Consider the following 27,506-nt stretch of genomic DNA (forward strand, 5'->3'; position numbering starts at 1 on the left):
GTTTAATTCTGTTTGATAATCGTTCCTGTGAAGCACCTTGGGATGTTTCGCTATGTTATATAAAGTTGTTGTTGTAAGTGCCGTGGGTTCCTGATCTACATTCACCAGCTCTCCATAATGGTACTGCAGAGATCAGGAACTCTTTGTGTAGGGGCACTCACGTCCTTTTCTCTTTATAAGTTATTCATTCAAGGATTGTGGGCGCCGCTGGCTGTGCCAGCATTTATTGCCCATCCCTAATTGCCCTTGAGAAGGTGGTGGTGAGCCGCCTTCTTCAACTGCTGCAGTCCATGTGAGGTAGGTACACCCACAGTGCTGTTAGGAAGGGAGTTCCAGGATTTTGACCAAGTGACAGTGAAGGAACGGAGATATAGTTCCAAGTCAGGATGGTGTGTGACTTGGAGGGGAACTTGCAGGTGGTGGTGTTCCCATGCATCTGCTGCCCTTGTCCTTCTAGGTGGTAGAGGTCGCGGGTTTGGAAGGTGTTGTTAAAGGGAGCTTGGTGCAAAATCTCCCGCCGGATGATTGTGGTGGCCTGTGAAGAATGGTTATTTGGGGGCAGGCACTGTGGAAAGGTACCCCAGCAAGAAGCAGTGAGGTGCAGAGAGAAGACGGGTGAAAACTGGGAGAATACCTTTTCACATAAAGTGAATTTTGATTCACTGCAGTCTTTTAGCTTTTGTTTACACAATCCAAAATGAACCATCTCTCAAGTGTCTGAATAAATTAGCTTTTAAAAACCTGATGTGTGCCGTGGAAATCATGCAACAAACACCATAAAGGGATAAAGGGAATTCATTATAAAACACATTGTTATTATTTGTTAAAAGGCTATTTCCCCACAGCAATATCAAGGAACACAATCAATAGTCAAGAACATTGGCATTCGCTGTTTAATATTTATTGTGATAAATATTTTAAAAGTTGCTCAGAATGTTTTATGGGTGTCAGGCAAACACCACCTGCCAAGACTGAGACACACATTATTTCGCCACATGAACATTAAAACTTTAAAAATTGCAATCTCTGACTGGAAGGACATTTGCATAGTACCAGACAATGTGGAAACAAAGGGAGCCAATCCCTGTTCCTCCAATACACGGAAGTGGTCAGAACAGTTTTGGTCACATGACTGACTGGATGTTGCAGAGATTTTGAACTCCCAAAAAAAGGAATTGCCACAGACAAAGCCGTGTGCTCATGGAGAAAAGACCTTCTCCTGGGGCTGAGAACATCTCCTTGAGAACACCTCCTCTCCTGTCTGTCTGCCTGCCTTCACCTCTTCCCATGGAACTGAATCTTGTGAAAACACATGAAACTCAAAGAGTGACGGGTTTGCCACGTGAACAAAGTTTTAAGAACATTACTGGGCCCCAACGAATCACAAGACCATATCTTCAATCAAGGACTACAGCCAGCTCGTGAAACAGTAACAAGATTTTGCTTCAAAATGTTCTATTTACCTTTTCTTCTGCTCTTTTCTATTCCTATCTGCATGTTTATATCACGTGTGCATGCTAATGTGGGTGCATCGTATATCCGTAGGCACGAACCGTATTAGAGTTTAAGTTTAAGGTTTTAATAAATTTCCTCTTTCTGCTTTAAACCAAAGAAAGCCTGTGTCTGCTCAGTTCTTTGCCTTATAGTTGGAAACTGTGAACAAGGACTCACAAAAAGGGGGAGCTCAAAACACAGTGTGTGTTTTTTTAAAAATCAAGGCGATGAAACTCCTCTTTAAAACAGTCCTTGTTCTAAAATTTTTTCGGATGGCCCTGGAGGTTCCGACAAGTTTAGCGACAGAATGTGGAATCTCTGAGTCTCCTCGCCCGGTGCTGTTTGCCAGGGTGAACGGCTGGCGTTTGTTAAAATGAGATACCACTTCACGGAGAAAGCGAAGGAAAACAACCAGTCATTATTTACAGCGAAGTATTGTGACAAGTTTGTAATTAGTTCCCAATCTGCAAATTGCTTTCTGTTTGAAAGCACTGAGTTAACTGGTATCACTTAATTGACTAATCAGCGTATTAAACATGAAATGAGTTTCACAGTGCAGGTGTTAAGGTAATTAGCATCAACTGAAATGATGAGCGACTGGTTTAGTAAAAAGGAATGTCTTCACCCCCTGATATTCTAACTGACTGTACCAGGTCACGAGGCAGCGACTATAATATTCTGTAGGTTCATCTCCTGCTGAAAAGGAGGTGGTCAAAGGAAGAATGACTCGTATTTCTATAGCAAATTTCACCACCACAGCATGTCCCAAAGCATGTTTTACAGCCAATGAAGTACCCTGAAATGTAGTCACTGTTGTAATATAGGAAATGTGTGCACACAGCAAGATCCCACAAACAGCAATGTGATAATGACCAGATCATCTAGGAACAGGAGAAGGCCATTTAGCCCTTCATTCAATGAGATCATGCTTTTGGTTGAGGGATAAATATTGGCCAGGACAGTGAGGAGAACTCCCTTACTCTTCTTCAACTAGTGGTCGTGGGATCTTTTACATCCACCTGAGAGGGCAGACAGAGCCTCGGTTTAACACCTCATTCAAAGGACAGTGCCTCTGATGGTGCAGCTGTCTATGCTTACCCTTCTTTCTTCCTCCCCTTTCCATTCGTTGCTCTGACACTTTGTTCTCTTTGGTATTTTTTCTCCATGTCCCTTTTCTCATAGAGTCATAGAGTTATACAGCACAGAAACAGGCCCTTCGGCCCATCGTGTCTGTGCTGGCCATCAAGCACCTATCTATTCTAATCCCATTTTCCAGCACTTGGCCCGTAGCCTTGTATGCTATGGCGTTTCAAGTGCTCATCTCAATACTTCTTAAATGTTGTGAGGGTTCCTGCCTCTACCACCTCTTCCAACCACCCTCTGGGTGAAATTTATTTCCTCAAATCTCCTCTAAACCTCCTGCCCCTTACCTTAAATCTATGCCCCCTGGTTATTGACCCCTCCGCGAAGGGAAAATGTTTCTTCCTATCTAACCTATCAATGCCCCTCATAATTTTGCATACCTCAATCATGTCCCCCCTCAGCCTTCTCTGCTCCAAGGAAAACAACCCTAGCCTTTTCAGTTTCTCTTCATAGCTGAAATGCTCCAGTCCAGGCAACATCCTGGTGAATCTCCTCTGCATCCTCTCCAGTGCAATCACATCCTTCCTATAGTGTGGTGCCCAGAACTGTACACAGTACTCCAGCTGTGACCGAACTAGCATTTTATATAGCTCCATCATAACCTCCCTGTGCTTATATTCTATGCCTCGGCTAATAAAGGAAAGTATCCCATATGCCTTCCTAATCACCTTATCTACCTGTGCTGCTGCCTTCAGTGATCTATGGACAAGTACACCAAGGTCCCTCTGACTCTCTGTACTTCCAAGGGTCCTACCATCCATTGTATATTCCCTTGCCTTGTTAGTCCTCCCAAAATGCATCACCTCACATTTCTCAGGATTAAATTCCATTTGCCACTGCTCTGCCCATCCTACCAGCCCATCTATATCGTCCTGTAATCTCAGGCTTTCCTCCTCACTATTTACGACACCACCAATTTTTGTGTCATCGGCGAACTGACTTATCATACCTCCTATATTCACATCTAAATCATTAATGTACACTACAAACACCAAGGATCCCAGCATTGATCCCTGCAGTACACCACTGGTCACAGGCATCCAATCACAAAAACAATCCTTGACCATCACCCTCTGCCTCCTGCCACTAAGTCAATTTTGGATCCAATTTGCCAAATTGTCCTGGATCTATGGGCTCTTACCTTCGTAACCAATCTCCCATGTGGGACCTTATCAAAAGCCTTACTGAAGTCCACGTAGACTACATCAACTGCTTTACCCTCATCTACACATCTAGTCACCGCCTTGAAAAATTCAATCAAGTTAGTTAGACATGATCTCCCCCTGACAAAGCCATGCTGACTATCCCTGATTACTCCTGATTAATCTCTCTCTCTCTCTGTCTCTTTCCTCTTTGTCTGTTATTCTAATGCTCTCCTCGTCCATCTCCCACTTTCCATTTTCCATAAACTTCAGTTCATCCAAAACTCTGCTGCTCATATCCTAACGCACACCAAGTCCCATTCACCCGTCACCCACCGTGTTTGCTGACCTGCATTGATTCCCGATCCAGCAATTCCTCGATTTCAAAATTCTCATCCTTGTTTTCAAATCCCGCCATGGCCTCGCCCTTCCCTATCTCTGGAATCTCCTTCAGCCCTACAACCCTCTGAGATCTCTGCACTCCTCTAATTCTGGCCTCTTGAGCATCCCCGATTTCCATTACTCTACCATTGGTGGCCGTGCCTTCAGGTCCCTGGGTCCTAAGCTCTGGAATTCCCTCCCTAAACCTCTCCACCTCTCTCTCCTCCTTTGAGATGCTCCTTAAAACCTCCCTCCTGGAGTAACATTTTGTTCACCTGTCCTAATATCCCCTTAGGTGGCTCGGTGAAAAATTCTGTTTAATAATCTCTCCTGCGAAGCTTGATGGAATGTTTTCTTACATTAAAGGCACTATATAAATGTAAATTGTTGTTGATAGTTACTACCCAGTCTTTTGAGTGCATTTCATTCTGTGTGCAGACTCTGTCTGATCCTTCACTCAGTGATAGAGATTTGCAGAATTTATTACCTTCCCTTACACTGCTAGTTTCACATCCCTGGCACTCACCTCCCCGGAAAAGGCCTGTCCATTTAATAGATGCTCCGATCCATGACCGTCTTCACTGCCAAAGTGTAACCGGATCTCCTCTAAGCGGTAACTGTAGGTCATCGGCCCGCCAGAGACATTGACCAAGTGCTCCTTGTCAAGCCGCAGGGAGACGTGCCGCCCAGTGTTGTACATCGTCCCACTGACCTGGTATTAAACACAAAGAAAGGGTCAGCGTGTGTCGAGTGTGAGGCAGGAGTCATCACTTCATGTCCTTTGATAAGCAAGGGGGTGAAAGGTTATCGGGGGTAAGTGGAAATGTGGAGTGATCAGTTCAGCCATGATCTTATTGAATGGGACAGTAGGCTCGAGGGGCCGAATGGTCTACTCCTGCTCCTAATTCGTATGTTTGCATATCCGAGGAATGTGGCTCAGTGGGTTATCCTCTCACTCCAGCATGTTAAAGTGTAATGTTCAGGCTGATACTCCCCGTGCATTACTGAGGAGGTGCTGCACTGTTGAGGTTCCTGACTTTTGGAAGATACATTAAACCAAGGCCATGACTGCCCTTTCAGGTGGATGTAAATAATCCCATGAGACTATTTTGAAGAAAAGCGGGGGGATTTTCCTCAGCGTCCTGGACAATATTTGACCCTCAACCACCATTTAAAACAGATTACCTGGTCAATGTAACATTGCTGTTTGTGAGATCTTGCTGTGTGCAAGATAATTGCATGGGATCTCTTACAACCAACTGAACAGGTATATGGTTTAGCATTCCATTGGAAAGGCATCATCTCTGACAGTGCAGCACTCCCTCAGTACTGCCCCTCTGACAGTGCAGCACTCCCTCAGTACTTACACTCTGACACTGCAGCACTCCCTCAGTACTGCCCCTCTGACAGTGCAGCACTCCCTCAGTACTTACAGTCTGACACTGCAGCACTCCCTCAGTACTGACCCTCTGACAGTGCAGCACTCCCTCAGTACTGACCCTCTGACAGTGCAGCACTGCCTCAGTGCTGATCCTCCGACAGTGCAGCACTCCCTCAGTACTGACCCTCCAATAGTGCAGCACTCCCTCAGTACTGACCCTCCAACAGTGCAGCACTCCCTCAGTACTGACCCTCTGACAGTGCAGCACTCCCTCAGTACTAACCCTCTGACAGTGCAGCACTCCTTCAGTACTGACCCTCCAACAGTGCAGCACTACCTCAGTACTGACCCTCTGACAGTGCAGCAATCCCTCAGTACTAACCCTCTGACAGTGCAGCACTCCTTCAGTACTGACTCTCCAACAGTGCAGCACTCCCTCAGTACTGACCCTCTGACAGTGCAGCACTCCCTCAGTACTTTCCCTCTGACACTACAGCACTCCCTCAGTACTCACCCTCTGACAGTGCAGCACTCCCTCAGTACTGCCCCTCTGAGGGTGCAGCACTCCCTCAGTACTGACCCTCTGACAGGACAGTACTCCCTCAGTACTGACCCTCCGACAGTGCAGAACTCCCTCAGTACTGACCCTCTGACAGAACAGCACTCCCTCAGTACTTCCCCTCTGACACTGCAACACTCCCTCAGTACTGCCCCTCTAACATTGCAGTACTCACGCAGTACTGACCCTCTGACAGGACAGTACTCCCTCAGTACTGACCCTCCGACAGTGCAGAACTCCCTCAGTACTGACCCTCTGACAGAACAGCACTCCCTCAGTACTGCCCCTCTGACAGTGCAGCACTCCTTCAGTACTGACCCTCCAACAGTGCAGCACTCCCTCAGTACTGGCCCTCTGACAGTGCAGCACTCCCTCAGTACTTTCCCTCTGTCACTGCAGCACTCCCTCAGTACTGCCCCTCAGACAGTGCAGCACTCCCTCAGAACCGACCCTCTAACAGTACAGTACTCACTGAGTACTGACCCTCTGACAGTGCAGCACTCCCTCAGTACTGCCCCTCTGACATTGCAGCACTCCCTCAGTGCTGCCCCTCTGACATTGCAGCACTCACTCAGTGCTGACCCTCTGACATTGCAGCACTCCCTCAGTACTGCCCCTCTGACACTGCAGCACTCCCTCAGTACTGACCCTCTGACATTGCAGCACTCCCTCAGTACTGACCCTCTGACATTGCAGCACTCACTCCGTGCTGACCCTCTGACACTACAGCACTCCCTCAGTACTGACCCTCTGACACTGCAGCACTCACTCCGTGCTGACCCTCTGACACTGCAGCACTCCCTCAGTACTGTCAGCCTAGATTATTTGCTGAAGTAGGACTTGAACCCATGGCTCAAAGACAGGGGTGTAATTACCGAGCCAAGCTGACACTTGACCACTGACTGCTGATTTACTTAACAGTGATTCGAATTTGTGGCCTTCAGAAGGACTTGGCTCCAATTTAGCAGGGTAATGACATGTTCTGTATTAATATGACTGTTCTTAAAGATGTAAAAGCAATCCCAAGACTGACCCACTGGTAATACAATCCCCACCATTTCAGATGACCACCTTTAAATTGGGAAATCACGTAAATCGGCTGAAAAGTGCTGTGCTTGCACACCAGTTCACACTTCATTAAGGTGCACTGACTGCAAGAACAAGAACATCTATATGCAGCAATGCACCAAGGCTCCTTAGACAGCACCTTCCAAACCCGCAACCTCTACCAACTAGAAGGACAAGGGCAGCAGACACATGGGAACACCACTACCCGCAAGTTCCCCTCCAAGTCACACACCATCCTGACTTGGAACTATATCGCCGTTCCTTCACTGTCGCTGGGTCAAAATCCTGGAACTCCCTTCCTAACAGCACTGTGGGTCTACCTACCCCACATGGACTGCAGCAGTTCAAGAAGGCAGCTCACCACCACCTTCTCAAGGGCAATTAAAGACGGACAATAAATGCTGGCCTAGCCAACAACACTTGCACCCATGAAAGAATTAAAAAAAGTGAATAACACCTTGTTGCAGCCCAACTTCCTTTTGTACTTGACAGCCTCCCAAACTCAACAGTGAGTTCAGTGAATTTCAGAGCATGACCTTTGTCCCCATGTTGATAATGATTCTATTCCCATTTACACCTCCTCTAGACTCATATTTTGTTTCTTTAATTGTCCCATTACTATTTCCTTTGCCTTACAGCATAATCCCTTTTGTCATTTAATCTGTGCTGCTTTCCACCCTATCACAGACCTTCCCTTTTGTTCTTTCCTCTCCTCTGCCCTTTCCCTGCCTCTGGTCTTGTTTAAAAGCTATTATATCTCTAGCTTGTTCCAGATCTGATGAAAGGTCATCAAACTGAAATGTTTCTCTCTCCACAGATGCTGCCTGACCTGCTGAGCATTTTCACTATTTTCTGCTTTTATTTCGTATTTCCAGCATCTGCGGTATTTTGCTTTTGTATGTGCTATTCAGACACATTGCAGACACTGTAACCACTCACTGCCTCTCACAACAAACACATCTGACAGATATCATAGAATCTTAAAGCACAGAAGGAGGCCATTGGGCCCATCGTGCCTGAGCTGGCTCTTTGAAAGAGTTATCCAATTAGTCCCACATTCCTGCTCTTTCCCTGTAACCCAGTAAATCTTTTCCCTTCAAAATTTATCCAGTTCCCTTTTGAAAGTCACTATTGTATCTGCTTCCACCGCTCTGTCAGGCAGTGTGTTCCAGATCACAACAACTCGCTGCGTAAAAAAAGTTCTTCTCAACTACTTACTGGATCTTTTTGCCAATTATCCTAAATCTGTGTCCTCTGGTTACCGACCCTCCTGCCAATAGAAACAATTTCCCCTGTCCACTTCATCAAAACCTCTCAGAATTCTGAACATCTCTGTTAAATCTCCTCTTAACCTTCTCTGTTATAAAGAGAACAATCCCAGCTTCTCCAGATAGTTGAAGCCCCTCATCCCTGCTACCATTCTGGTAAATCTCCTCTGCAGCATCTCCAAGGCCTTGACATTCTACCTAAAGGACCAAAGACTGGCAAGAAGAGCTGTAATAGAACAATGGGTTATCTTTAAGGAGGAGATGCTTCAGGTACAGGCTAGGAATATTCCAACAAGGGTGAAAGGTAGGGGAACCTAGAACAGAGCTTCTTGGTTGATGAGGGAGATAGAGATGATAATGAAACAAAAAATGAGGGTGTATGATACATGTCAAGGGAGCTCATCGAGTGAGAACCAGGCCATATGCAATAAGTTGAAAGGGGAGATGAAGAGGAAATTAAGACTGGCAAAGAGAGAAAATGAAAATAGAATGGCAGTCAATATAAAAGAGAACCCAAAGATATTCCACTGCCATGTAAATAGTAAGCGAGTAGGAAGAGGAGGAGTGGGGCCAATATTGTTACGGAATTTCCATTTTTTGTGTTAAAACTTGGGAATCTATATTTTTTTAAAAACTACAAAAGGATTTCATGGACATTGAAACATCCGGAGATAACTGAACTTTATGGCTGCTTAAAAAAAGGTCAACAAGAAGTTCCTGGTTTTGACCAGTAAACAAATACTGGAAACCAGGTGATTTCAAGTAAACACCATAGGGGTATAATAAAATAAAAATACTGCAGATGCTGGAAATCTGAAATAAAAACAAGAAATGCTGGAAATACTCAGCAGGTCTGGCAGCACCTGTGGAGAGAGAAGCAGAGTTAACGTTTCAGGTCAGTGACCCTTCATCAGAATTGGCAAAGGTAGGAATATGATAGGTTTTAAGCAAAGGCAGAGAAAGAGCAGGAAAGCAGCGCAGGAGTCCCCTGTGGTCATCTCCCTCCAAAACAAGTATACCATTTTGGATACTGTTGAGGGAAATGGCTCACCAGGGGAAGGCAGCAGTAGCCAGGTTTCATGGCACCGTGGCTGGCTCTGCTGTTCGGAAGGGCGGGAAAAAGAGTGGAAGGGCTATAGTCATTGGGGATTCGATTGTAAGGGGAGTAGATAGGCGATTCTGTGGTCGAAAACGAGACTCCAGAATGGTATGTTGCCTCCCAGGTGCACGGGTCAGGGATGTCTCAGATCGGCTGCAGAACATTCTGAAGGGGGAGGGTGAACAGCCAGTTGTCGTTGTGCACATAGGCACCAATGATATAGGTAAAAAAACGGGATGAGGTCCTACAAGCAGAATTTAGGGAGTTAGGAGCCAAGTTAAAAAGTAGGACCTCAGAGGTAGTAATCTCAGGATTGCTACCAGTGCCACGTGATAGTCAGAGTAGAAATGAAAGAATAGTCAGGATGAATGCGTGGCTTGAGAGATGGTGCAGGAAGGAGGGGTTCAGATTTTTGGGACATTGGGACCGGTTCTGGGGTAGGTGGGACTATTACAAATTGGACGGTCTACACCTGGGCCGGACTGGAACCAATGTCCTTGGGAGTGCTTTTGCTAACGCTGTTGGGGAGGGTTTAAACTAATGTGGCAGGGGGATGGGAACCAAATGAGGAGGTCAGTGGACAGTAAGGAGGTAGTAACTAAAGCCTGTAAGGAACTAGATAATGAAGTCAGCGTGACTAGGGGGAAGAGTAGGTAGGGAACAGATGATGAACGCAAAGGGAATGGTGGTCTGAGGTGCATTTGTTTTAATGCAAGAAGTGTAGTAGGTAAGGCAGATGAACTTAGGGCTTGGATTAGTACCTGGGAGTATGATGTTATTGCTATTACTGAGACTTGGTTGAGGGAAGGGCATGATTGGCAACTAAATATCCCAGGATATCGATGCTTCAGGCGGGATAGAGAGGGAGGTAAAAGGGGTGGAGGAGTTGCATTACTGGTCAAAGAGGATATCACAGCTGTGCTGAAGGAGGGCACTATGGAGGACGAGCAGTGAGGCAATATGGGCAGAACTCAGAAATAGGAAGGATGCGGTAACAATGTTGGGGCTGTACTACAGGCATGAGATAGAGGTACAAATATGTAAACAGATTATGGAAAGATGTAGGAGCAACAGGGTGGTGGTGATAGGAGATTTTAATTTTCCCAACATTGACTGGGATTCACTTAGTGTTAGAGGTCGAGATGGAGCAGAATTTGTAAGGAGCATCCAGGAGGGTTTTCGAGAGCAGTATGTAAATAGTCCAACTCGGGAAGGGGCCATACTGGACCTGGTGTTGGGGAATGAGCCCGGCCAGGTGGTTGAAGTTTCAGTAGGGGACTACTTTGGGAATAGTGATCACAATTCCGTAAGCTTTAAAATACTCATGGACAAAGACGAGAGTGGTCCTAAAGGAAGAGTGCTAAATTGGGGGAAGGCCAACTATACCAAAATTCGGCAGGAGCTGGGGAATGTAGATTGGAAGCAGCTGTTTGAAGGTAAATCCACATGTGATATGTGGGAGGCTTTTAAAGAGAGGTTGATTAGCGTGCAGGAGAGACATGTTCCTGTGAAAATGAGGGATAGAAATGGCAAGATTAGGGAACCATGGATGACAGGTGAAATTGTGAGACTAGCTAAGAGGAAAAAGGAAGCATACATAAGGTCCAGGAGGCTGAAGAAAGACGAAGCTTTGAAAGAATATTGGGAATGTAGGACCAATCTGAAACGAGGAATTAAGAGGGCTAAAAGGGGTCATGAAATATCTTTAGCAAACAGGGTTAAGGAAAATCCCAAAGCCTTTTATTCATATATAAGGAGCAAGAGGGTAACTAGAGAAAGGATTGGCCCACTCAAGGACAAAGGAGGAAAGTTATGCGTGGAGTCAGAGAAAATGGGTGAGATTCTAAACGAGTACTTTGCATCGGTATTCACCGAGGAGAGGGACATGAAGGATGTTGAGGTTAGGAACAGATGTTTGATGACTCTAGGTCAAGTCGGCATAAGGAGGGAGGAAGTGTTGGGTATTCTAAAGGGCATTAAGGTGGACAAGTCCCCAGGTCCGGATGGGATCTATCCCAGGTTACTGTGGGAAGCGAGAGAGGAAATAGCTGGGGCCTTAACAGATATCTTTGCAGCATCCTTAAACACGGGTGAGGTCCCGGAGGACTGGAGAATTGCTAATGTTGTCCCCTTGTTTAAGAAGGGTAGCAGGGATAATCCAGGTAATTATAGACCGGTGAGCCTGACGTCAGTGGTAGGGAAGCTGCTGGAGAAGTTACTGAGGGATAGGATCTACTCCCATTTGGAAGAAAATGGGCTTATCAGTGATAGGCAACATGGTTTTGTGCAGGGAAGGTCATGTCTTACCAACTTAATAGAATTCTTTGAGGAAGTGACAAAGTTGATTGATGAGGGAAGGGCTGTAGATGTCATATACATGGACTTCAGTAAGGCGTTTGATAAGGTTCCCCATGGTAGGCTGATGGAGAAAGTGAAGGCGCATGGGGTCCAAGGTGTATTAGCTAGATGGATAAAGAACTGGCTGGGCAACAGGAGACAGAGAGTAACAGTGGAAGGGAGTTTCTCAAAATGGAGACGTGTGACCAGTGGTGTTCCACAGGGATCCGTGCTGGGACCACTGTTGTTTGTGATATACATAAATGATTTGGAGGAAAGTATAGGTGGTCTGATTAGCAAGTTTGCAGACGACACTAAGATTGGTGGAGTAGCAGATAGTGAAGGGGACTGTCAGGGAATACAGCAGAATATAGATAGATTGGAGAGTTGGGCAGAGAAATAGCAGATGGAGTTCAATCAGGGCAAATGCGAGGTGATGCATTTTGGAAGATCCAATTCAAGAGTAAATGGAAAAGTCCTGGGGAAAATTGATGTACAGAGAGATTTGGGTGTTCAGGTCCATTGTTCCCTGAAGGTGGCAACGCAGGTCAATAGAGTGGTCAAGAAGGCATACGGCATGCTTTCCTTCATCGGACAGGGTATTGAGTACAAGAGTTGGCAGGTCATGTTACAGTTGTATAGGACTTTGGTTCGGCCACATTTGGAATACTGCGTGCAGTTCTGGTCGCCACATTACCAAAAGGATGTGGATGCTTTGGAGAGGGTGCAGAGGAGGTTCACCAGGATGTTGCCTGGTATGGAGGGTGCTAGCTATGAAGAGAGGTTGAGTAGATTAGGATTATTTTCATTAGAAAGATGGAGGTTGAGGGGGGACCTGATTGAGGTGTACAAAATCATGAGAGGTATAGACAGGTTGGATAGCAAGAAGCTTTTTCCCAGAGTGGTGGATTCAATTACTAGGGGTCACGAGTTCAAAGTGAAAGGGGAAAAGTTTAGGGGGGATATGCGTGGAAAGTTCTTTACGCAGAGGGTGGTGGGTGCCTGGAACGCGTTGCCAGCGGAGGTGGTAGACGCGGGCACTATAGTGTCTTTTAAGATGTATCTAGACAGATACATGAATAGGCAGGAAGTAAAGAGATACAGACCCTTAGAAAATAGGCGTCATGTTTAGATAGAGGATCTGGATTGGCGCAGGCTTGGAGGGCCGAAGGGCTTGTTCCTGTGCTGTAAATTTCTTTGTTCTTTGTTCAAATACCACAGGGGGTTTCACTTAAGAGCTATGCTTTGTTGTGACAAGAGAGAATTTATGACCAGCATGAGACTTGCTTGGAAAAGTAATTTCATTTTGAACTGTTAAAAGCAAGTGTGTTTGGACTAAAGCAGGCAAATGGACCTGCAGGAGTTCAGAGGAAAGCTGTTACCTCTCTTTGAAAAATCCTTGCTCTAGAAAAGCAAAACCTTGTATGAAGTTGTACTGTTGCCTCCTGCATTTTATTGAAGAAACTCTGAATATTTGAAGAAACCTCGCATCTTCAAATGAACTTTGTATCGAATGTGTGTGAGAACTGACACCTGTTGCTGCATACCTGCTGGAAGATATATGTGAAGATTCGGCAGTTGATTTTCCTTGAATGCCTACCCAAAACAGACTGTTCCTCAACCTCACTTGGAAAGACTCCTAGCTATTCGACTTTGGGACACCTCGCCAAAAGAAAGGACTTCCTTCTGGATCTTTTCAGTATAAGTTATTTTCTTTATTTCTTCTATTTCATTGTAACAGTAAATAAAAATCCCTTTTTTTCCTGGTTAACCAGTTTTTGGATGTATGTGCGTGAGGGCTAGGATATAAAAATACGAGGCTTTAATAGTTCAATTTGCGTATACATTTACCTCATTATTGGTTAGGACTTGGTTTTACAATAAATCGTTAATTTTGTTGTTTATTAAAGAAACCTGGTTGGTGTGCTTTATTCTGGGGACAAATAGAGTATCTCATCGGCTGTTTCGGTAAATGGGAAAATTTATTGATATGCTGTGACTTGTGGAGAAGTGGGACTAAATTAATAGTGCACACCTCCTGCCTCGGTTGTAACAATATGCTTAGAGGCGCATGGCAAGGTTAATACAATTAATCGGTATCGGTGTATACTAAGGAAATGGATGCTGATAAAATATCAGTACAAGCAGACAGAATAGAGGCAATGAATAGGATAAAAATTGAGAGAGGGGAGTTACTAAAAAGACTGGCTATGCCTAGGGTAGATAAGTCCAGATGGCTTTCATCCCAGGTTTCTAAAGGAAGTGGGGATGGAGATGGCGGAAGGGCTTACCATAATCTTCCAATCTTCCCTGGATACAGGGGAGGTGCCAGAGGATTGGAGAGTTGCAAATGTGACACCCTTATTCAAGAAAGGTTGTAACTACAGGCCAGTTAGTTTAACATCAGTGGTGGATCTGGTTTTAGAAACAATAATCAGGGAAAATATCAACAGACACCTGGAGAGCTTTGAGTTAATTAAGGATAGTCAGCATGCATCTGTAAAAGGTAGATCATGCTTGACTAATCTAATTGAATTTTTTGATGAAGTAACAGAGAAGGTTGATGAAGGGAATGTGGTGGATGTGGTTTATCTGGATTTTAAGAAAGCGTTTGATAAGATGCCACATAAAAGGCTGGTTAACAAAATTGAGACTCATGGAATAAATAGTCTGTTTCTAATTGGATAAAAAATTGGCTTAAGGACAGAAAGCAGCGAGTCGTGGTAAATGGTTGTTTTTCAGACTGGAGGATGGTAGACAGTGGTGTTCCCCAAAGGTCAGTGCTGGGGCCACTGACTTTTTTACTTATATATAACTGACTTGGATCTTGGAATACAGAGTGGAATTTCAAAATTTGCTGATGACACCAAACTTGGAGGTCGGCAAACAGTGAGGAGGATATGAATCATCTGCAACAGGACATAGATAGGCTAGCAGAATGGGCAGTGAGGTAGCAGATGGAATTTAATACTGACAAGTGTGAGATGATGCATTTTGGCAGAAGGAATAGGGAGAGGCAATATAGACTTAATGGCACAGTTCTAAAGAGTGTGCAGGAACAGAGGGACCTGGGGGTGCATGTGCATCGATCTTTGAAGGTGGCAGGACATATTGAGAGAGTGGTTAGTAAAGCAGATGGGATCTTGGGCTTCATAAATAGAGGCATTGAGTACAAAAGCAGGGAAGTTATGCTGAACCTTTATAAAGCTCTGGTTAGGCCCCAATTAGAGTATTGTGTCCAATTCTGGTCACCACACTTCAGGAAGGATGTGAGGGTCCTTGAGAGGGTGCAGAGGAGATTTACCAGAATGCTTCCAGGGATGGGGGGTTTTAGTTACAAGGTTAGGTTGGAAAAGCTGGGTTTATTCTCCTTAGAACAAAGGAGATTGAGGGGAGATTTGATAGAAGTGTACAAGATTATGACAGGCTTAGATAACGTAGACAAGGAAAAACTGTTCCCATTAACAAATGGTACAAGGACTAAGGGACACAGATTGAAGGCTTTGGGCAAAAGATGAAAGGGGAGTATGAGGAAGCACTTTTTTACGCAGTGGGTGGTGATGACCTGGAACTCGCTGCCAACGAGGATGGTGGAAATGGAGACGACCAATGGCTTCAAGAGGAAGTTGGATCTGAGAGAAATAGACTTGCAGGGTTACGGGGATCGAGTGGGGTGTGGGACTGACTGGGTAAATCTGTGGAGACCAGCATGGACTCGATGGGCTGAATGGCCTGCTTCTGTGCCGTAAATGATTCTATGATTTTGTGACTCTATGAAGAGTGGTGCCCAGAATTGGACATCAACCTTGAGGATTGCTGGGGCCCAACTGTGAGGGCAGATGGAATCTCTCCTTGATCCCCACTGCTGACCTCCCTTAGTCTGCCCACAATCGCAGGGGTCAACGTCGTCAAAATGTCCACCTTTGAGTTCTGAACACCAACCCCATAGCCCCTGGGACCAGTCCTGATAATGGCCAGTAAATGCGGAAAATACATTAAGTAACATTACAATGTGGCGTTTCTGATGGGGATACAAAGGTCTGTACTCCTGGTGTAGCTGGGCTGTACGCCAAATTCAGTCCACTCCCCATGCCCTCTGTTGCCAGTGAGCTGGAAAACCATCCCACCAACTCCATGAATTTCGGGAGCCAGCATTTCCTCCTCCTAATCAGGAAAAATGTGATGGGAGATACACGAGACTATACGAAATATATAACAGTACAAAGGTATGTTGCTCCTCTTATAAACCAGCAGAACCTCCAACTAGCTGTCAGCAATGTGTCATTAGCCAACTACGTAGTAAACTAAAGATTGGCATCGCCAGCAAACTACCAACCCTTCAAGCAACTGGGCATTTCACCCTGAAAACAAATGTCACACTATTGGGACAGTATAGGGGGAGCTTTACTCAGTATCTAACTGTTTTTTCCCCCCGTTTTTTCTACTCCCTATCTATCCCCGTGCTGTACCTGTCCTGGGAGTGTTTGATGGGACAGTGTAGAGGGAGTTTTACTCAAGAGCACAAGAACACAAGAACTAGGAGCAGAAGTAGACCATAGGGCCCATCGAGCCTGCTCCACCATTCACTGATCTTGGGCTTCAATTCCACTTTCCTGCTTCTTCCATGACCGGCACCCAGTGTCAGCAACAAACACTGCCGGGGAGGGAGAGCATGGGTTAGATACAGAGCTCACCGGCCTGGGGATGGAGATGGAGGGGGGTCCTGAACTGTTGGTCCCAGCCCAATAGATGAACCCAGAGAGGACTCCTCCACCATCAATCCTGGGGGTGGGATCATGACAGAGGTGGGACCAGCTGGCGCTGCCAGGGCGTCTGCCCCACAGTGTGTGGTGGGTGTGTCGGCTGCTGGCGGTGACCACCCGGAGGAGGATGGGGACTCGGTGTGGGGCACAGAGAACGGCCGAGTCTCCTCTCATCCCCACGGCAGAACTCCAGGACTTCCTCACAGCATGCAGGGGTTGCCGCAATAAAGTTCATCTGGCCCTCGGCCGGTAGTCGAGTTTGCCGCTGATCATCCAGTCCGTCCATGCCGCCCTCAAGAAAGGAGGGAAGGGCGCGTGTGAAACTGGTTGAGAGGCGCCAGTTTAATGTGTTCCTCAATGGGTTGCTGGGGTAGTGAAAGGCCAGGTGCACTTCCACTCCCTCCTCACAGTGAGGTGTTGGTGACCAGATCAAAGTACTTTTCACATGAAGATAACCATAGCCAGCCTCAACATCAACAGCAGCAGGGGGTCTCACCGCAGATTTCACAATCTCTCAGTCCTCAGGGAAGGGAGATACGCGGTGAGCTTCCTGCAGGAAGCCCACACCTTTCCGGGAGACAAAGCCACCTGGCTCCTGGAGTGACAGGGTGGGGTCTACATGAGTCACCTCACCCCTATTTCTAGTGGGGTGGCTATCTTGTTGGCCCCGACCTTTCAGCCGGAGATCTTGGGGGTCAAGGAACTTGTGCCGGGCCGCTTGCTTCACCTCGCCGTTCGCCTGGGTAGCGTGCCGCTCCACCTTGTGAACGTGTACGTGCTCAGGCCCGGCGCGTTGCAAGCGCGCTTCTTTGAAGAAGTGTCCGCTCTCTTGGGCTGCATTGATAGAGGCGAATCCATCATCCACAGGGGAGATGTTAACTGTACCCTTGAGGTGAGGGATCACTCCAGGCCTCAGCACGGCCAAGCATCGGTGGAGAAGCTGAGGGAACTGATCAGCTCCTTCGACTTGATAGACATCTGGTAGAATCTCCATCCCAACTCCAGCACTTTCACATGGAGGTCTGGAGGTGGAGGGTCCCAAATTAACCACCTCTATGTTTCGCAGGCGTATGTCTCCTGCATCTCGGCGGCCTCCACGCAGCTGGTGCCGTGCTCGGACCACCACCTGGTGTGGGCGGAGTTTACTCCGCTCCGCATGCGGGTGGGGTCTGCATACTGGCACTTTAACAACCGGCTGCTGAAGGACGAGCAATTCCGGGACTCTCCAGTTGGCCCAGAATCGACGGAACGAGTCCCGGAATTGCTCATCCTTCAGCAGCCGGTTGTTAAAGTGCCAGTACGCAGACCCCACCCGCATGTGGAGCGGAGTAAACTCTGCCCACACGAGGTGGTGGTCCGAGTACGGCACCAGCTGCGTGGAGGCCGCCGAGACGCGGGAGACATACGCCTGCGAAACATAGAGGCAGTTAATTTGGGACCCTCCACCTCCAGACCTCCATGTGAAAGTGCTGGAGTTGGGATGGAGATTCTACCAGACGTCTATCAAGTCGAAGGAGCTGATCAGTTCCCTCAGCTTCTCCACCGATGCTTGGCCATGCTGAGGCCTGGAGTGATCCCTCACCTACAGTACAGTTAACATCTCCCCTGTGGATTATGCATTCGCCTCTATCAATGCAGCCCAAGAGAGCAGACCATTCTTCAAAGAAGCGCGCTTGCAACGCGCCGGGCCTGAGCACGTACACGTTCACAAGGTGGAGCGGCACGCTACCCAGGCGAATGGCGAGGTTGAGCAAGCGGCCCGGCACAAGTTCCTTGACCCCCAAGATCTCTGGCTGAAAGGTCGGGGCCAACAAGATAGCCACCCCACTAGAAATAGGGGTGAGGTGACTCATGTAGACCCCACCCTGTCACTCCAGGAGCCAGGTGGCTTCATCTCCCGGAACGGTGTGGGTTTCCTGCAGAAAGGTCACCGCATATCTCCCTTCCCTGAGGACTGAGAGATTGTGAAATCTGCGGTGAGACCCCCTGCTGCTGTTGATGTTGAGGCTGGCTATGGTTATCTTCATGTGAAAAGTACTTTGATCTGGTCACCAACACCTCACTGTGAGGAGGGAGTGGAAGTGCACCTGGCCTTCCACTACCCCAGCAACCCATTGAGGAACACATTAAATTGGCGCCTCTCAACCAGTTTCACACGCGCCCTTCCCTCCTTTCTTGAGGGCGGCATGGACGGACTGGATGATCAGCGGCAAACTCGACTACCGGCCGAGGGCCAGATGAACTTTATTGCGGCAACCCCTGCATGCTGTGAGGAAGTCCTGGAGTTCTGCCGTGGGGATGAGAGGAGACTCAGCCGTTCTCTGTGCCCCACACCTAGTCCCCATCCTCCTCCGGGTGGTCACCGCCAGCAGCCGACACACCCACCAAACACTGTGGGGCAGACGCCCTGGCAGCGCCAGCTGGTCCCACCTCTGTCATGATCCCACCCCCAGGATTGATGGCGGAGGAGTCCTCTCTGGGTTCATCTATTGGGCTGGGGCCTATGGGCGCCAACAGTTCAGGACCCCCCTCCACCTCCATCCCCAGGCCGGTGAGCTCTGTATCTAACCCATGCTCTACCTCCCCGGCAGTGTTTGTTGCTGACACTGGGTGCCGGTCAGGAAGAGGCTCCATTCCCAGTGGTGTCTCCTCTTCACTGGATGAGCTCAACATTTTGAAAAAGAAACGAGTGAAAACCAAAGCAGATTTGAAGCAACAAAATGGAATGAAAGAGGGAAGTTTTGTTAGAAGATGGATTGCTGCTGTCAGTCACTGTTTCAGTGAAATCATTCACTGACAGAAATCAGCTTCTCTGCAGGAATGTAGTAGAACTTTCCAGAATAAATGCAGGAAGGAAACGTTCTATTGCTCAGCATTACTCTCTCTGATCAGACCGACTTAAAATCAAATTGGTTCCACGACTAAAAGATCTAAAGCTTCAAGGCTTTGCCCCCTGCGACTTTAAATATTTTATATTGACTTCGAAAAGCTTTAGCAGAATCTCAAGACAAAAACAAAATAATGGAACTGGTGAGTAGTGAAAGAGAGCTGATTGAAAGTTTCCAGATCCTGACAGAGGGCAGCTGTAATGTCGTGTATGTCTCGTAGGCCACTGCCTGAGTCTGAACCAGACTATTCACGACCTCAGCATCCTATTTGACCCCTACCTGAGCTTCTGACCCCATACCCACTCCTTCACCCAGAAGGCCTACTTCCACCTCTGTATATTGCCCATCTCCACACTTGCCTCAACCCCATTGCTGCTGAAAGCCTCATCCATGCCTCTGTTACCTGTAGTCACATCTATCCCAACACACTTCTGGCTGGTCCCACCTTGCAGCCTCTATAAACCTGAGCTCATTCAAAACTCTGCTGCCCGTGTCCTAACTCGCACCAAGTCCCGTTCACCCATCGCCCCTGTGCTCGCTGACCTACATTGGCTCCCGGTCAAGCAACACCTTGATTTTAAAATTCTCACTTTTGTTTTTCATGTCCCTCCAAGAGACTCGCCCCTCCCTATCTCTGTAACCTCCTCTGGCCCCACAATCCTCTGAGATCTCTGTACTGCTCTAATTCTGACCTCTTGCGCATGGAATAAAAGGGACGGTAGCAACATGGATACAAAATTGACTGAGTGACAGGAAAGAAAGAGTAGTGGTTAATGGATGTTTCTCGGGCTGGAGGAAGGTTTGTAGTGGAGTTCGCCAGGGGTCAATGTTGGGACCCTTGCTTTTCGTGATATATATTAATGACCTAGACCTTACTGTGCAGGGCACAATTTCAAAATTTGCATATGGTTAGAAACTTGGAAGCATTGTGAACTGTGAGGAGGATAATGTAGAACTTGAAAAGGACAAAGACAAGTTGGTGGAATGGGCAGACAGGTGGCAGATGAAGTTCAATGCAGAGAAATGTGAAGTGATTCATTTTGGTAGGAAGAACATGGAGAGACTATGTAAAATATAAAAGGTACAATTCTAAAAGGGGTGCAGGAGCAGAGGGACCTGGGTGTATATGTGCATAAGTCATTGAAGGTGGCAGGACAGGTTGAGAGAGCAGTTAATAAAGCATACAGTATCCTGAGCTTTATTAATAGGAGCATCGAGTACAAGAGCAAGTAAGTTATGTGTCATGCTGGGCCCCCACCTGCCAAGAATGAGGCACATCAATTTTGTCATGAACATTGATTTTTAACTGTTGTTGGAGTGAGGAAATGACTTGTTAAACAGATCAGCCATGGCTGGAAAAAAACATTTACATACTAACAGACATCGAAGATGAGGAAGCGCATTCCAGGGCCTGCTAAGGAGGATACAATCCACAAGGACCAGGACTGGTAAGACCAGCTGGTCACATGACTACCTGGCTGTTCCAGTGTTTTCTTTTGAACTAGCCACAGAGAATTTGAACTGAAGGTGTCTGTTTGCTCCGGGACTGAGAAGATCTCTACTGTCTGCTCCCATCTCTTTCTCACAAGTCTCTGAATCCAATGAAGCCACATGAACCCCAAGAGAGAAAAGTCTCCTACAGCGAACAAGGTTTAAGAAGAATACTGGGCTCCAATGAAAAGCAAGATCTACCTGCAATCAAGGACTCTACAGTGAGCTTGAAGAACCGTAACAAAAATTCTTCAGATATTGCCTCATACTTTTTCCGCTTTATTTTTCTTCTGCTCTTTTCTGTCTCTATTTGCATCTGTGTATTGCGTATGCATGCTAGCGTGGGACACATCGTGTATCCGTAGGCGTTAACCGAATTAGAGTTTCTGTTTAAGTTTAATAAATTTCAACTTTTCTTCTTTAAACCTAAGAAAGCCTGTTTGTGCTGGTTTCTTTGCCTTATAATTGGAAAGCGGTGAACAAGGATTCACCAAGGGGGAGCTAAAAACACGGTGTGTTTAAAATTAAACCCTGTTCTGATAAGACGTGGTGAAGGCTGAAAGGGTCCCCTAGACACCTTTCTCACCTGGTTGTAACATATGATAAACCTGTATAAGACACTGGTTCGGCCTCAGCTGGAGTACTGTGTCCAGTTCTGGGCACCACACTTTAGGACGAATGTGAAGGCATTAGAGAGGGTGCAGAAAAGATTCACAAGAATGGTTCCAAGGATGAGGAACTTCAGTTACGTGGACAGATTGGAGAAATGTGGCTGTTTTCCTTGGAGAAGAAAAGGTTGAAAGGAGATTCGATAGAGGTATTCAAAATCATGAGGGGGTCTGGACAGAGTAGATGGAGAGAAACTGTTCCTATTGGTGGAAGGATCAAGAACCAGAGGGCATAGATTTAAAGTAATTGGAAAAAGAAGCAACGGCAACTTCAGGAAAAACTTCTTCAACCAGCTAGTGGTTAGAATCTGGAATGTGCTACCTGAGAGTGTGGTGGTGGCAGGTTCAATTGAGGCATTCAAGAGGGAATTGGATTGTTATCTGAAAAGGAAGAACGTGCAGGGCTAAGGGGAGAAGGTGGGGGAGTGGCACTAGGTGAATTGCTCCTTCAGAGAACCAGTACAGACACGATGGGATGAATGGCCTCCTTCTGTGCTGTAACCGTTCTATGATTTTATGACTTTATCCCCAATTTTAATCGCTCCACTATTGGCGGCCATGCCTACAGCTGCCTGGGCCCTAAGCTCTGGAATTCCCTCCCTAAACCTCTCCACCTCTTTCTCCTCCTTAAATGCTACCTCTTTGTGGCCACGTTTTTGGTCACCAGACCTAACATCTCCTTATGTGGTTTGGAGTCAAATTTTTGATTGATTACACACCTGTGAAGTACCCTGAGACATTTTACTACGTAAACGGTGCTATATAAATGCAAGTTGTTGCTGTAATTTTCATTTTTTAAAATTCATTCATGGGATGTGAGCATTGCTGGCTAGGTCAGCATTTATTGCCCATCCCTAATTGCCCTTGAGAAGGTGGTGGTGAGCTGCCTTCTTGAACCGCTGCAGTCCATGTGGTGTAGGTAGACCCACAGTGCTGTTAGGAAGGGAGTTCCAGGATTTTGACCCAGCGACAATGAAGGAATGGAGATATATTTCCAAGTCAGGATGGTGTGTGGCTTGGAGGGGCACTTGCAGGTGGCGGTGTTCCCATGCATTTGCTGCCTTTGTCCTTCTAGGTGGTAGATGTTGTGAGTTTGGAAGATGCTGTCTAAGGAGCCTTGGTGCATTGCATCTTGTAGATGGTACATACTGCTGCCACTGTGTCTTGGTGTGTGGTCCCAGCATGACCCTTGGGGAACACCACTGTGTACCATCTTCCAGTCTGAAAAGCAACCATTTACTCCAGCTCACTGTTTTCTGTCCTTACGCCAATTTTTATCCAACCGGACACTGACCCTCCTTTTCCACGAGCCTCAATTTTGGTAACCAGCCTTTTATGTGGTACCTTATCAAATGCTTTCTTAAAATCCATTTAAACAACATCCCCCGCGTTCCCTTCGTCAACCGTCTCTGTTACTTTGTCAAAAAATTCAATTAGATTAGTCAAGCATGATCTGCCTTTTACAAATCCATGCTGGCTATCTTTAATTAACTCGAACCTCTCTAAGTGTGTGTGATTTTTTCCCCGATTATTGTTTGAGATGACCATTGCCTGGCACTTGTGTAGTGCAAATGCTACTTGCCACCTATCAGCCCAAGCCTGAATGTTGTCCAGATCTTGCTGCATGTCGGCACTGACTCCTCTTCATTTGGTCACTGACACAGGCCAAAGTATAAGAGGGAGAACCTGAACTCTATTAAATCTAATTATCGTAAACATCTCAATTTGATCAGTCCTTAATCTGCTATACTCAATACAAGTCTAGTCTGTGCAGCTGCCTCATCAACGTATTCTTCTATTCCTCTCTCCCTCATGTGTTTATCCAGCTTCCCCTTAAATGTATCTCTGCTATTCACCTCAACCACTCCCTGTGGTAGTGAGTTCCACATTCTCACCATTCTCTGGGCAAAGAAGTTTCTCCCGAATTTCCAATTGGATTTATTAGTGACTATCTTATATTGGTGGCCCCCAGTTCTGCTCTTCCCCACAAATAGAAACATCTTCTCCACGTCTACCCTATCAAAGCCTTTCATAATCTTAAAGACCTTTTGGGGCACCCCTCAGCCTTATCTTTTCCAGAGAAACAAGCTCCAGCCTGTACAATCTTTCCTGATGTGTCAGCTCTCAGTTCTGGTGTCATGCTTGTAAATGTTTTATTTTGCACTTTCTGCAATGTCTCGATAGCCTGCCTGTAATCTGGAGGCTGGAACTCTGCAGAGGAGGAGAGGAGCTGCTGGAAATGAATGACAAAAAATATTCTTCTTTCAAAGAATGAAAGGCTTTTGTAATTGCTGTTCTGAGGCCCTAATTAATCTGAAGCCTGCCGATGATGTGATTCCCTTGTTTAGTTGCCTTGACTTTCTTTTCCATTGATGTTGAGAATATTTTTACATGAAACACTTTAACTAATGCACAGAGGAGCCTCTGTCCATCACTTGCCCACCCAGCTCCCCGGTCAGTGCCCAATTCTTTGTGTGTGAACTCGTAGATGGTGAGTGTTCGCTGTTTGACTGGGACAAGGAACAAATTCCAATTTTCAAACAATGTCCACATAACAAGGGGTCAGTGATCGGGAGCAGGAGCCCTGAGTGATGTGCCAACTTGCTCCGCCAACTCTATTAACTAGATTTTAACTCTACCGGACTTTGGGTTACATTCGGCCGGGTGAATTACCTTCTAATTTAACCTGTTCTTCTGATCAGGCAGCAAGGCCACCTCTCTAAATCCAGTGGGGGTCCTTCTTTGACAACAACATCAACTATGCCTCTAGTGTCATTAAACAGCTCAAGGAGTTTCACAGGAGCGTTGTTTACACAGTCTCCATCAAACACTCCCAGGACAGGTACAGAAAAAAAATAAAATGGGTTAGATACAGAGCAAAGCTCCCTCTACACTGTCCCATCAAACTCTCCCAGGACAGGTACAGCACGGGCTTAGATACAGAGTAAAGCTCTCTCTACACTGTCCCATCAAACTCTCCCAGGACAGGTACAGCACGGGGTTAGATACAGAGCAAGCTTCCTCTACACTGTCCCCATCAAACACTCCCAGGACAGGTACAGCACGGGGTTAGATACAGAGCAAGCTTCCTCTACACTGTCCCCATCAAACACTCCCAGGACAGGTGCAGCACGGTTTAGATACAGAGTAAAGCTCCCTCGACACTGTCCCCATCAAACACTCCCAGGACAGGTACAGCACGGGGTTAGATACAGAGCAAGCTTCCTCTACACTGTCCCCATCAAACACTCCCAGGACAGGTGCAGCACGGTTTAGATACAGAGTAAAGCTCCCTCGACACTGTCCCCGTCAAAAAGAAAGCAAAAACAAACAAAAAAAAAACAACAAAAAAAAAATGGGGTTGGATACAGAGTAAAGCTCCCTCTACACTGTCCCTGAGTGTGTCTCGGTCCTAACCCTGGATCTACATCGCTATGACATTTCTCCATTCCCCACCTTAATCAGCCTGTGGTGTAAATGCAACTGCTAATTTAAGGCTCCACTGAGGCTGTTTTCTATGCTGTGGGCATGTCTACTCACTGGGTTTTGGTGAAACCGATTGGACCCTGGCAGCTCGTAGGTAGATCTGGCCTTTGCTCCATCAGTCTGGACTGGATTTAAAGACAGGATCGTGAAATATCAGGGTAATATCTAGCCCGCTGCACTGTCCAATCCCCTTTTAAAGCTCAGACATTGTGACTGCACAAACAAGGCCTGGAGATTAATGAGGTTTCTGACCGAATGTTTCTACAAAGCACAAGGGATGGAACATTAAGAGGAAAATTTAAAATTTATAGATCCACCAAAAATACAAATTACTCCCTGGATTAAAAAGGATGTTGGAATAAAAGAAGCCCTGTTATTAAATGCTGACTAATGTGATTGTTGTTTAGTACCAATACCTTCATATTCATTGTGTGGCCGACAGCACGTCACCCACACTTCTGCAACTGATTTGTCTGGTTATTTTTGTCGGGAGAATTGCAATTCCGATTGGTGTTTGTAAACTTATTGATCACAACTCATTGCTTTGTTGCTATGGAGACAGGGCCAGCAAGCTCCCGCCAGGGCTGTGTGGTTTGTTTGGAACCTGATTGCGGGACGACGGACACATATGGGGGATGTGGAGGGGGGGGGAGTGGGGGTGGGGGGGTCGGAGCAGCCCCCTTCTCCTGCCTTTCGGGTTGAGTGGAGGAGCTCTATTGGGAGACATGGGCCTCCGAACTTCGTCTTTAAAAACGAAGCAAGAACATGTAATTATATCACTCCCACCAAGACACCTCAACGGTCTTTACAGCCAATCAAGTTACTGGTGTAATGTAGGAAATGTGGCAGTCAATTTGCACACAGCAAGCTCCCACAAACAGCAATGGGATAAATGGCCACACAATCTGTTTTAAATGGTTAGGGTTGAGGGATAAATATTGAGCCCAGGACATGGGCGAGAGCTCTCCTGTTCTTCACAATAATGCCATGGAAACTTTTACATCCACCATTTTCTTTTATTCATTCAGGGAATGTGGGCATCGCTGACCAGTCCAGCATTTATTGTCCATCCATAATTGGCCTTGAGAAGGTGGTGGTGAGCTGCCTTCTTGAACCGCTGCAGTCCTGGTGGAGTAGGTATATCCACAGTGCTGTTAGGAAGGGAGTTCCAGGATTTTGACCCAGTGACAGTGAAGGAACGGCGATATAGTTCCAAGTCAGGATGGTGTGTGACTTGGAGGGGAACTTGCAGGTGGTCCTTCTAGGTGGTAGAGGTCGCGGGTTTGGAAGGTGCTGTCTAAGGAGCCTTGGTGAGTTACTGTAGTGCATCTTGTAGATGGTACACACTGTTGCCACTGTGCGTCGGTGGTTGAGGGAGTGAATGTTGAAGGTGGTGGATGGGGTGCCAATCAAGTGGGCTGTTTTGTCCTGGATGGTGTCAAGCTTCTTGAGTGTTGTTGGAGTTGCACTCATCCAGGCAAGTGGAGAGTATTCCATCACACTCCTTGTAGATGGTGGACAGTCATTGGGGAGTCAGGAGGTGAATTACTCACTGCAGAATTCCCAGCCTCTGACCTGCTCTCGTAGCCCCAGCATTTATGTGGCTGGTCCAGTTCAGTTTCTGGTCAATGGTAACCCCCAGGATGTTGATAGTGGGGGAATTCAGTGATAGTAATGCCACTAAACGTTAAGGGAAGATGGTTAGATTCTCTCTTGTTGGAGATGGTCATTGCCTGGCACTTATATGGCACAAATGTTACTTGCCACTTATCAGCCCAAGCCTGGATATTGTCCAGGTCTTGCTGCATATGGACATGGGCTGATTCAGTATCTGAGGAGTTGCGAATGGTGCTGAACATTGTACAATTATCAGTGAACATCCCCACTTCTGACCTTATGATGGAGGGATGGTCATTGATGAAGCAGCTGAAGCTGGTTGGACCTAAGACACTACCCTGATGAACTCCCGCAGTGATGTCCTGGAGCTCAGATGATTGACCTCCAACAACCATCTTCGTTTGTGCTAGGTCTGACTCCAACCAGCAGAGAGTTTTCCCCCTGATTCCAATTGACTCCAGTTTTGCTAGGACTCCTTGATGCCAGACTCAGCCAAATGCTGCCTTGATGTCAAGGGCAGTCACTTTCACCTCACCTCTGGAGTTCAGCACTTTTTCCATGTTTGGACCAAGGCTGTAATGAGGTCAGGAACTGAGTGGCCCTGGCAGAATTCAAACTGAGCGTCACTGAGCAGGTTATTGCTGAGCAAGTGCTGCTTGATAGCACTGTCGATGACCCCTTCCATCACTTTACTGATGATTGAGAGTAGACTGATGGGGCG

General features: G+C 46.7%; 1 protein-coding gene across 2 annotated transcripts in view; it reads right to left on the reverse strand.

The window, feature by feature from the left end:
• Positions 1 to 27,506, reverse strand: part of ca10a (carbonic anhydrase Xa) — a 640,282-nt gene that overhangs the window by 134,794 nt on the left and 477,982 nt on the right. For both annotated transcript variants that reach the window (XM_068058728.1, XM_068058727.1), the window contains exon 4: positions 4,687 to 4,872. In XM_068058728.1, coding sequence (XP_067914829.1) covers positions 4,687 to 4,872 — 186 coding nt within the window. The remainder of the gene's footprint in view (positions 1 to 4,686; positions 4,873 to 27,506) is intronic.

Source organism: Heterodontus francisci, chromosome 26, assembly GCF_036365525.1.
Source record: "Heterodontus francisci isolate sHetFra1 chromosome 26, sHetFra1.hap1, whole genome shotgun sequence".
In the NCBI taxonomy this organism is placed as follows: domain Eukaryota; kingdom Metazoa; phylum Chordata; class Chondrichthyes; order Heterodontiformes; family Heterodontidae; genus Heterodontus; species Heterodontus francisci.